The sequence below is a fragment of the Manis pentadactyla genome, chromosome 13 (assembly GCF_030020395.1).
Source record: "Manis pentadactyla isolate mManPen7 chromosome 13, mManPen7.hap1, whole genome shotgun sequence".
NCBI lineage: Eukaryota > Metazoa > Chordata > Mammalia > Pholidota > Manidae > Manis > Manis pentadactyla.
In genome coordinates, this window is record NC_080031.1 from 51,809,019 (window position 1) to 51,821,785 (window position 12,767).

The 12,767-nt window shown below is 40.5% G+C and overlaps 1 protein-coding gene across 1 annotated transcript; it reads left to right on the plus strand.

Moving 5' to 3' along the window:
* Positions 1-371: 371 nt before the first annotated feature.
* LOC130680290 (olfactory receptor 5V1-like) lies at positions 372-1,298 on the plus strand. Its single transcript, XM_057490544.1, has one exon. It carries the CDS (start codon positions 372-374, stop codon positions 1,296-1,298), a length of 927 nt encoding a protein of 308 aa, XP_057346527.1.
* Positions 1,299-12,767: the final 11,469 nt, after the last annotated feature.

Below are 12,767 nucleotides of genomic sequence, written 5' to 3' on the forward strand. Positions count from 1 at the left end.
TGAAAAACACACAGGCAGCTATTATGGAATTGTGAAATCCCAAATACTAGTCAAGTGTCCACATGGTTTTTACTAAGAAAGTGATTTTTAAAAATATCTCCTCAGGGTCTCAGAGGGCTGCCTCATTGTAGGGAAATGAGGATGAGTATTCCAGGAAATGGAATGAAATCAGCAGGTGTTTTTAACTGTAGTTCTAATAGTTAGAATCTCAAATTAAAATATGGCTAACATATTCATCATCAAGTACACAACAATGATTTTCCAAATTTCTAACAAATAGTCTCCTTAGCTTTTTTCTCTAACCCATTTTTTTGTCTTCCTTCCCTCCAGAAAGACCCCTGTGGAGAGGGGATCCAGAAAGACCCCCGTGGATGGACGGCTACAATCTCACCCCTGTGACTCACTTTATCCTCACAGGGCTCTCTGACCTCCCTGAGGTTCGCTATCCTCTCTTTGTGGTCTTTGCCGTCACCTACCAGGCCACCTTGGTGGGAAACGGGGCCATTCTCTTGGCCATTGGGATGGAGAAGAAGCTGCACACACCCATGTATTATTTCCTGGCTAATCTGTCCCTCATAGACATATTCTGCCCATCAGCTACTGTCCCCAAGATGCTGGACAACCTCCTGACTGGGAATCACAGCATTTCCTTCCTGGGCTGTGCTTTGCAGCTTTATTTCCTGGTGGCCTTGGCGGGGACTGAGGTCTTCCTTCTTGCTGTCATGGCTTATGACCGGTATGTGGCCATCTGCTTCTCTCTCCGTTACACCCTCATCATGACTGTGGCTCGCTGTGCCCAGCTGGCAGCTGGGACCTGGGCAGCAGGGTTTCTCAATTCCCTCCTCCACACAGTGTCCACCTTCCGCCTGTCTTTCTGCAAGTCCAATCGGGTTAACCAGTACTACTGTGACATCCCCCCAGTGGTGGCCCTCTCCTGCTCATCCACCTACATAGAAGAAATGCTTATGTTTGTGGTATCAAGTATCTTGGGAATTGGTGCCTTCCTAACCACCTTCATCTCTTACATTTACATCATATCCACCATCCTAAAGATTCAGTCAGTGGAAGGGAAGCGCAAAGCCTTCTCCACATGTGCCTCCCACCTCCTGGTGGTCTGTTTGTTCTATGGCACAGCCATATTCACCTATATTCGGCCCTCTTCAAGCCACCACTCCCCAGACAGGGACAGACTCATCGCCATGCTCTATGGGGTTATCACCCCAATGCTAAACCCCATGATCTACAGCTTGAGGAACACAGAGGTGAAAGGGGCACTCAGCAGGGTCTTATGTCACTGAACATGTTTACAGTGAGTGTAGAAATAAAACATATGGACTCAATACTCATTTTACAATAAATTTATAGTAATAATTCACAGAAAATCATTTTTAATTGACACAGAATGTAGGCACATGAAAATTTATAGACATGAAAACATACAAACAGTCTATCTGTAAGTCTACATATGGATATGTTTATACATATGTATATGTGTATATATATATATACCTATATCACTCAAATTGAACTTAAGGTATATCAGCCCAAAATAAACATTTTCATGAATAGCAGAATTCACAACTTACACTAATATGTGTAAACTGAGCCTTTTAAATTAATTTGGATTTATGTTCACATCCATATCATACCTATACTTATATCATGCATATATTTTTATGTCTACTTTTTAAATCTACATCTATCTATCCATAGATCTTTGTATTCCCTTATGTAATTGCTGCTGAGTCTATGTTTCCATAACATTATTTCACTCCATCCTGTCTTTCAATATTTCTTTCAAATTACTATGTATTTATCTGCTTTTCTCCCTCTTTTTGTGATCCTGTACTTTCTTATATCTACCTGTATCTTCAAAGGAGGATGACTTTACTTTATCTCTGATTTAGATATCTAATTCAGTTCAGCATATTACTGTCATCTTACCTTGAACATATTGAAAGCTGGAAGCATCATCTAACACACACACACACACACACACACACACACGCACACAGTTTATCAGCTGCCATGTATTTTTGGCACTAATGTTCCCCAACTACACATACTAAAATCCCTGAAACCTGACTGCGCTTTGCCTTGCAGTCCATCACCTGTGTTCAGAGTGATTAAGGGGCTGATGTTTCTGGGGTGATGGGGTGCCATTCGCACTCCATCTCCACTTCCTGTCATCTCTGGAAACAAGTAGGTTTTCTCTCTGTGCTACTGCTTACATGATTCCTTGCTTTATCTACAATCATGGATGATTTTCTCCACAGTTTGCCCCAACCTGGGAATCCGTTTGCTTCCAGGTTCAGTCACCCATTAGATGGTCTCTCTCTGCATTTCTGATTCTCTTTTCACTCTTTGGCATTCATTATCTTCTCTCCTCCTCTTTTCTGCATTCTGTCCTTCCTTTATCACTAGTGAATGTGTTTATATTATTAAAGACATATGTTAGCTCCCTTGCTGGACTGTTACTGATTTTCCAAGTCATGTTCCAATCTAGTAAAATGAAAGTTTCATCATATGCACTTGTTCCACATCAGCTAGGCTGTTGGCACTGCCTGCCATGCTTCAGAAACAATTTCATTTTCCAAAATTCAGCATTGCCCTGAAATACATCATCTGCAGCATTCCAGGGTTATTCAAAGTAGTAGCTGGTCAAGTGTCTGTTCCTCAATTTTATACAGTGGGAAAATCCATACTGTCCTGGAGAAGGAAATAAAATAATAGTTCTACTCTTATAATTTTAGATTTGTTTTATTTTTTTTGCACATTTCATGACCTGTCTTAGAGTTTGCATGTGGTATGAAAGAATCAGGTCCTCTTTATACTAAAAAAAATTCATGGCTTTTGTTAACTACATTATCATACAAAATTGAATAAAATCTGAAAAACCTAACCAGTTGTTTATATTTCAAGTACTCAAATATTCATTTAATGTGTCACCACTTATTGAAATATAATATTTTTTGTGATCTTGGTGTTATCACTGTGTTGCACAAACCACCCTGAAATCTGATTCTGTCCTATTTTCTCTCTTCCTTGAAATTTATGATCACCTGAGAAATGCGGGCCTGATAAGTTGTCAACTTCCTGAGCAAATTCTCATGGGATGTACCTGGCAGTGTAACAGCAATGTGGACACCTATGAAGGTTTACATTAGGCATTCCTTTAAAGTTCAGGACACACTAAAGGGGGTGAATGAATTCATTAAGTTTTGGTAACTACTGTGTCTCTAAATCCCTTGGAATTTTATGTTGATTACTTTAAAAACAGACTGACATCGATCGTATATGAAAGAGGTGCCGGACAGATGGAAGGAAGTATAGAAGGGCATATAAGCTGCTGGCTGTTGAGTGTGGAGGACTCAGGAGAAAATTGATAAGGTTGGCCCAAATTCAGAGAAGCCGTGATTTCTGGTGGCTGCTGAGGCTGCTGGGCACATGATTGTGCCTCAGTCCCAGAACAGGGGTGTGTGGGTTCCATGGCATCCTATAGTCAGTCAGACAACTATTACTCTTGTCCTTGGGTCTGTTGTGTTCTGTGTACAAACTCTGACATTTCTGTGTGGCTGAGAAAGAGATTGGTGATGTGCTGGAGGATGACCAAGATAGTATACTGCTGGAATTACTATTTTAAACTTTCTTCACAGTATTGTGGATTCTAACACTACAAACTGCATGCCTAAACGGTCATAAAAACAAGTCTCAGTATTTCAAAATGGCGCATACAAAATGTGAGTGCATCCTACTTGTAATTGCATAAGAGAAAGGAGAGCAGCCCCTTTGGTGAGAATATACATATTAACATGTGAGATACTTATTTTTTCTTCTCCTCAGCTGTGTTTCCATAGCAATGAACAGATGGAAACTGTCTTATTATAGACCTTCTCATCTTTTACAAGAGAAGGGTTCTTGGTGTTTTTGTGAGAAAGAATATAATGGGCACAGAAAATCCATTGAGCATTAAACATGCATTTGGAGTTTTAGGGGTGAGAAAGGGAAGAGTACACACCTGGGGAGCTGGGTCTGGGGAGGCCCGGGGTGGGTCACACGGAGAACAAGAGGGGGCCTGTTTAATATTTGGTCTCAAAGGGGACAGGTGAAGTCCTCCTGGGGCTCAGGCTCACTCCACCCTCACACCAGGCAGGGGGATTTTCAGCTGTATTTGATCCCCATTGGAACCATCATGTCCTGGGTATGTGTGATTTGTACTATGTTAATAATGGGGAAGTGTGATTTCTTACTATGGTAATAGATTTTGTATGACATTTGGGTCCATTTCTCCTCCATATTGTAGTTAGCTGATTTTGGCCAGCTGGTTATCTATAGTCTCCCTCCACATCCCACAGGAAGAGCTTACACAGAATTTGTAGAATATAAGCAAGCATCTGGATGAATGTGAAAACCAGCCCTGTCCCCCTCACCCCACCTTGCTCATGTCTGTTTATTACCTGCTATAATGCAAGAAACCATGGAACATTTTAGTGAATCCAGAGAGATTTTACTAGTAGCATTTGGTTAGAGGAGACCAAAATTTTCAACCTCCAGATTATAATTAGTTTTGTTTATTGAGAAGATCACATAGGCCTTATATCCAGACTGATAATGGCTCTTTTCCTGAATCCTTAGTAAATCAGGATACAGAGTGAGTGACAGATGAATAGTTTTGACATGAGACTGTAGGAGGCAAGAACATTAGGCAAAAAGTCTGTGTCGTAAATGATGATTTCCCCTGAGATGCAGAATATGCTTTTATGTAATGTATTCATGTGGCTTGGATTAGGCATGGGCTTAGATTTTAATTTTTTTGATCAAATGGAAAGTCCTGTTTGCTAATGAAAATTAATATTCTTCCCAGAACTTGTTGCAACTTCTTACTAAGTTCCTCAAGTAGAGAATCCTTCATGTTTCACTGAATGGGCATCCGGATAGCCTCATCTCTCCTGCTCAGTATTGACCGTCCTGCAGTAGACAAGCAAGGCATGTACCGCTTCCGACCATCTGGTCCTTCGCAGTCTGCTTACACAGGTTAGGGAGTAACAAGTACCTTCCCAAATCTCCTATTATTTCAGTTCTCTAACCATGCTTTGATACACGAATTTCCAAGAGGGACCTAAAAGTAATTCCTACCCTGATTGTGAGGGGTCCTGGTGGTCCAAAGCAAGACTTGGACAAGACCAGCTTGGTGCGCCACTGACTTTTATCAAGGGGCAGCTTATGGAGAGGTCGGTGACACTGTGTGTAGTGCCCTTCCCATGCCACTCCCCCACATGCTGCTGCTAGGATAGATTTTATCAGGTAACAGGACAAGGGTGCTATGCACTTGAATGCAAATCACTGTGTATAGAAAAGTAAGCAATCACAGAACTTCTTCACATCTTGATGTTTCTCTTCAGACACAAAACAATTCTGTATTCTTCACACCTTGCCCTAGCATTACAGGAACAGGGAGGATCACCTGTAACTGCCATCCAGGACCGCAGCCAGCAACTTGTTCAAAAACAGTGTCTTTAAACAAAATGCCTTAACTTTGTTCAGGTTTCAAAGGATCACTTATGCTACACTCCACCCCATACTCTGGGTTTTACATTTTTCCAACCCCTTTTCTGCAACTGTCCCTGAGCCATCAAAGGTGTTTTGTAGTCATTTATTCCTTAATGCAGAGTTCTGGGTAGCTGTACCCAATAGTAATGCATTCCACAGCAGCACATGCTTATCCCTAGAATGACACAAATGCTGATGAATAGTAAAAGGCTCCAGGTTTGTGGCAGAGACCCACAAGCAGTGTGCAGGAGCTTTATCCATACTTAAATGATCAATTTCATGAATATCCTGGGACAGATTATTTAAAGTATCATCTTTTATTGGCTTCATTATCAGGAAAGAAGTATACAGAACCAGTAAGAGCACAGAACTGCCCTGAGCAGAGAGCAAAATATCTAATGGCATCTATTTTGTAAAACCACCTTACACATCTGAGATGTCTCTTGATTTAAAAGAAAAATACATCTAAGCAGTCCTGCAGGTGGGGCCCTGAAGTGAGACCTGTATTGTGTAAACAATCAAGTAATTAATAAGAGGTATCTCAACAGGAAAAAAAGAAAATGAAGGTTAATGGTGGGAGCAAATCAGCAATCCGGTGTCTGTACCTGAGTATTGCCAGGGCGGTTTCTAGATGTCGGGATGCAGGCATCTTCACACAGGTAAGTGCAGGCAGTGGCAGCCGGACAGGTTTCCCTGGCCAGCTGTTTGAATATCTTGAGTAGCCCCTAAGCAAGCAGCATTGGCACAGACTAACATGGGGGTCTTGGTGACTCCTCTGAAGTGTGTATCACATCACCTAGTTTTAGCTTTCAGGGCTTCATGGAAAAAGAGCAGTTTTACTTTTAATGACTCTAATCCAATAAGATGGGATAAAATTAGAAACAATAGTTGGAGAGTCATAGCCAGTATTGGAGGAAACCTGACGAATTCAGGATCCAGCCCATTGCACAGTCAACAGTCTCAGAATCTAATATCCATAGGGGTGCGCTATTGAAATATTTCTTTTTCTTTTTAACCACCATCACTTTTTATAAAAAATAACCATTTATTTGCAAATTAAATCCAACAAGGTTGGTCCAGGTTTGTTGGCCTAATTATTTACATGAGTGCAGCAAGAATCCTAGTGATAGACCACATAGATGCTTTTAAATGTTTTGCTAGAATCTTTTCTGTTTTATAAAAGGCCTCTCACATCCAGGAAAGCCAAGCCAAGGACTTTGCCATCAGAGTTTGCCCAGAGTGTCTATACAGTTTGGGCAACTTCCTCCTTTTTTGAGGTCCTCAAAATATCCCGAAGTCCCTGAACCTGCCTGGAGGTGGCCTTCCTCACTCTTATGGTGAGGCTGCTGGAAGCTCTGGAAGCAAGGGGCCAGGCGGAGCGCTTCCAAGGGCTTTGCTCGCTCCCAACCTTAGTTCCTTACAGCTGTCCAGTTACATCTCAGTCTCTATCTCTCTCAAATAGGACATTCCAGTCAAAGCCTTGGTCATACAAACAATGTTTCCATTGTGTCCTGTTACAGGGACAGATCCTTATTGAAATTATACAAATAAATATACATATTGCCAAAAATATTAAAATACTCATTGTTTTCCAATTTTGGAGGGATCATGTAGGGAGAAAAACAGATGAATGTTTCAATTCTGCTTACAAAGTGGTAATTTGCTGAATTGCCATAAATCATAGTTTAAGAGAAAAGGTTTTCTTACATCCAGTTCAGTTTAATGACTGTAAAGTCATCAGAAACATCTGTATTTATCAAAAGTCCATTCCATGAATCTCCTTGAAGTTGAAGCTCTTTTGCCCAGACCCTGATGAAAGAATCTCAGCCTATAGATGACAAAAGACTTAAAAACAGTCATGGTTCAGCACATGATGAGAGTTCATCATAATGCAATTGACAAGAAAATTTGGTTATTTCTGTAACATACAATGTTTCAACAGCTACAATTATAAGTAATCTCAAATAAGGACATAAAAGATTTCTAGGAGTTCCATATGACTTACAGAATACTTATTTTAGTGACATATTCTTACACAAATATAATTTAAATAGGTTCAGCATCACTTATTTTACAATGTGTCCCAGGTAATTTAACATAAAATAAAAAAGCCTAATCAGTTAAATCTCTCTCCTTTTCAAGGAGAAATTGCTCTGACATGTTCCATGGGCCCTCTGAAAAAACCTCAGACTTAACTAGAGATAAAAAGGACTTCACTTAGAAACTGATTTGGATAAATTTTTTAAAAATAGCAAACGTTTGGGAGCCAACATGGCAGCGTGAGTAGGACAGTGGGAATCTCCTCCCAAAAACATATATATTTTTGAAAATACAACAAATACAACTAATCCTAAAAGAGAGACCAGAAGACACAGGACAACAGCCAGACTACATCCACACATGTGAGAGCCCACAGCCTGGTGAAAGGGGTAAGATACAAGCCGCGGGCTGGCGGGACCAAAGCGCCCCTCACCCCAGCTCCCGGCGGGAGGAGAGGAGTCAGAGCGGGGAGGGAGAGGGAGCCCAGGACTGCTAAATACCCAGCCGTAGCCACCCGCACCAGAGCACAGACACAGTGCGTGCGTGGTGTGCTGAAAACTAGGGAAACAGGAGAGCAAGACCTCTGAGTGGGTTCTGAAGCTGATGCCGCTGTGACAAAGAAAAGCGAGTGCTTTTTGAAAGTCTTAAAGGGACACGGATGCAACAGCTGGACGGAAACAACACAGGTCACAGTCCAACAGCTGGAAATTACAGGAAAAACAGGGCACACTAACCCCCTGGGGAGCAGCTCTGAGACCCCTCATGGAAGTAAACAGCCAAACAGCCCCCATCCATTACCCCTTCAGGCGTGGCAAAAGCAGAGAAGCAGCATAACGCTGGCCATGCCCTCAGAAAGGGAGCTTCAGCCATACCGGCCTGGCAAGACACAAAGACACAGTCTACACGCAATTACCCTACACAAGCCACTAGGGGTCGCAGTTGTACCAGTAAAGAAAGACGAGTAGCAAGCTGAAAGTTTGGCCCTCCCAGCTAACAGTCAATAGCACCTATCAACATGAAAAGGCAAAAAAATATGATCCAGACAAGACTAACCCTGACAGCTTTGGCATCTGCTACATCTTCCCCTGAGAAGGAATCTGGGGAGGTAGATTTAACCAGTCTTCCTGAAAAAGAATTCAAAACAAAAGTCATAACCATGCTGATGGACTTGCAGAGAAATATGCAAGAACTAAGGAAGGAGAATACAGAAATAAAACAAGATCTGGAAGGATTTCAAAACAGAATGGATGAGATGCAAGAGACCAATAATGGACTAGTAAACAGAGAACAGGAACGCAGAGAAGCTGATGCAGACAGAGATAAAAGGATCTCCAGGAATGAAATAATTCTAAGAGAGCTGAGTGACCAATCGCAACAGAACAATATCCGCATTATAGGGGTACCAGAAAAAGAAGAGAGAGAAAAAAGGATAGAAAGTGTCTTTGAAGAAATAATTGCAGAAAACTTCACCTAACTAGGGGAGGACATGGACTCTCAGACCACAGAGGTACACAGAACTCCCATGACAAGGGATCCAAGGAGGGCAACACCAAGACACATAATAATTAAAATGGCAAATATCAAAGACAAGGAAAAAACATTAAAGGCAGCCAGAGAGAAAAAAAAGGTTACCTACAAAGGAAAACCCATCAGGCTATCATCAGACTTCTCAACAGAAACCCTACAGGTCAGAAGAGAATGGCATGATATACTTAATGCAATGAAACAGAAGGGCCTAGAACCACGACTACTATATCCAGCACGAATATCATTTAAATATGAAGGAGGGATTAAACAATTCCCAGACAAGCAAAAGTTGAGGGAATTTGCCTCCCACAAACCACCTCTACAGGGCATCCTACAGGGACTGCTCTAGATGGGAGCACTCCTGAAAGGAGCACAGAACAAAACACCCAACATATGAAGAATGGAGGAAGAGGAATAAGAAGGGAGAGAAATAAGGAATCATCAGACCGTGGTAATAATAGCTCAGCAAGCGAGATAAGTTAGACAGTAAGTTAGTAAAGAAGCTAACCCTAAACCTTTCGTAACCACAAACATAAAGCCTGCAATGGCAATAAGTACATACCTTTCAATAATCACCCTAAATGTAAATTGACTGAATGCACCAATCAAAAGACACAGAGTAATAGAATGGATAAAAAAGCAAGATCCATCCATATGCTGCTTACAAGAGACTCACCTCAAACCCAAAGGCATGCACAGACTTAAAGTCAAGTGATGGAAAAAGATATTTCATGCAAACAACAGAGAAAAAGAGCAGGTGTTGCAATACTAGTATCAGACAAAACAGACTTCAAAATAAAGTAACAAAAGATAAAGAAGGATACTACGTAATGATAAAGGGCTCAGCCCAACAAGAGGATAAAACCATTACAAATATAAGTGCACCCAATACAGGAGCACCAACATATGTGAAAGAAATACTAACAGAATTTAACGAGGAAATAGAATGCAATGCATTCATTCTGGGAGACTTCAACACACCACTCACTCCAAAGGACAGATCCACCAGACAGAAAATAAGTAAGGACACAGAGGCACTGAACAACACACTAGAACAGATGGACCTAATAGACATCTACAGAACTCTACATCCAAAAGCAACAGGATACACATTCTTCTCAAGTGCACATAGAACATTCTCCAGAATAGACCACATACTAGGCCACAAAAAGAGCCTCAGTAAATTCCAAAAGACTGAAATCCTACCAAACAACTATTCAGACCACAAAGGCATAAAACAAGAAATAAACTGTACAAAGAAAGCAAAAAGGCTCACAAACACATGGAGGCTTAACAACATGCTCCTAAATAATCAATGGATCAATGACAAAATCAAAATGGAGATCGAGCAATATATGGAAACAAACAGCAACAACAACACAAAGTCCCAACTTCTGTGGGATGCATCAAAAGCAGTCTTAGGAGGAAAGTATATAGCAATCCAGGTGTATTTAAAGAAGGATTAACAATCCCAAATGAATGGTCTAATGTCACAATTATCGAAATTGGGAAAAGAAGAACAAATGATGCCTAAGGTCAGCGGAAGGATGGACATAATAAAGATCAGAGAAGAAATAAATAAAATTGAAAATAATAAAACAATAGCAACAATAAATGAAACCAAGTGCTGGTTCTTCGAGAAAATAAAAAAAAATAGATAAGCCTCTAGCCAGAGTTATTAAGAGGAAAAGAGAGTCAACACAAATCAACAGAATCAGAAAGGAGAAAGGAAAAATCACGATGGAACCCACAGAAATACAAAGAATTATTAGAGAGTACTATGAAAACCTACATGCTAACAAGCTGGGAAACCTAGGAGAAATGGACAACTTCCTAGAAAAATACAACCTTCCAAGACTGACCCAGAAAGAAACAGAAAATCTAAACAGACCAATTACCAGTAACGAAATTGAAGCGGTAATCAAAAAACTACCCAAGAACAAAACCCCCGTGCCAGATGGATTTACCTCGGAATTTTATCAGACGTACAGGGAAGACATATTACCCATTCCCCTTAAAGTTTTCCAAAAAATAGAAGAGGAGGGAATACCCCCAAACTCACTCTATGAAGCCAACATCACCCTAATACCAAAACCAGGCAAAGACCCCACCAAAAAAGAAAACTACAGACCAATATCCCTGATGAACGTAGATGCAAAAATACTCAACAAAATAATAGCAAACCGAATTCAAAAATAAATCAAAAGGATCATACACCACGACCAAGTAAGATTCATCCCAGGGATGCAAGGATGGTACAACATTCAAAAATCCATCATTATCATCCACCACATGAACAAAAAGAAAGACAAAAACCACATGATCATTTCAATACAGGCTGAAAAAGCATTTGACAAAATTGAAAATCCATTCATGATAAAAACTCTCAGCAAAATGGTAATAGAGGGCAAGTACCTCAACAAAATAAAAGCAATTTATGACAAACCCTCACCAACATTATACTGAACAGCGAGAAGCTGAAAGCTTTTCCTCTGAGATCAGGAACAAGACAGGAACTGAGATAGAGGGATGCCCACTCTACCCACTGTTATTTAACATAGTACTGGAGGTGCTAGCCACAGCAATCAGACAAAACAAAGAAATACATGGAATCCAGATTGGTAAAGAAGAAGTTAAAATGTCACTATATGAAGATGACATGATATTGTACATAAAATCCCTAAAGACTCCTCTCCAAAACTACTAGGACTGATATCGGAATACAGCAAATTTGCAGGATACAAAATCAACACACAGAAATCTGTGCCTTTCCTATACAATGAACCAACAGAAAGAGAAATCAGGAAAACAACTCCATTCACAATTGCATCAAAAAGAATAAAATACCTAGGAATAAACCTAACCAAAGAAGTGAAAGACTTATACTCTGAAAACTACAAGTCACTCTTAAGAGAAATTAAAGGGGACACTAACAGATGGAAACTCATCCAGTGCTCGTGGCTAGGAAGAATTAATATCATCAAAATGGCCATCCTGCCCAAAGCAATATACAGATTTGATGCAATCCCTATGAAACTACCAGCAACATTCTTCAGTGAACTGGAACAAATCAAAAATTCATATGGAAACACCAAAGACCCTGAATAGCCAAAGCAATCCTGAGAAAGAAGAATAAAGTAGGGGGGATCTCACTCCCCAACTTCAAGCTCTACTATAAAGCCATAGTAATCAAGACAATTTGGTTCTGGCACAAGAACAGAGCCACAGACCTGTGGAACAGACTAGAGACTCCAGGCATTAACCCAAACATATATGGTCAATGAATATTTGATAAAGGATCCATGGACATTCAATGGCAAAATGACAGTCTCTTCAACAGGTGGTGCTGGCAAAACTGGACAGCTACATATAGGAGAATGAAACTGGACCATTGTCTAACCCCATATACAAAAGTAAACTCAAAATGGATCAAAGACCTGAATGTAAGTCATGAAACCATTAAACTCTTGGAAGAAAACATAGGCAAAAACCTCTTAGACATAAACATGAGTGACCTCTTCTTGAACATATCTCCCCAGTCAAGGAAAGCAACAGCAAAAATGAACAAGTGGGACTATATTAAGCTGAAAGGCTTCTGTACAGCAAAAGACACCATCAATAGAACAAAAAGGAACCCTACAGTATGGGAG

Bases quoted from the DNA above. Each gene is read 5' to 3' on its own strand.
- LOC130680290 (XM_057490544.1), top strand. From the start codon at position 372: ATGGACGGCTACAATCTCACCCCTGTGACTCACTTTATCCTCACAGGG.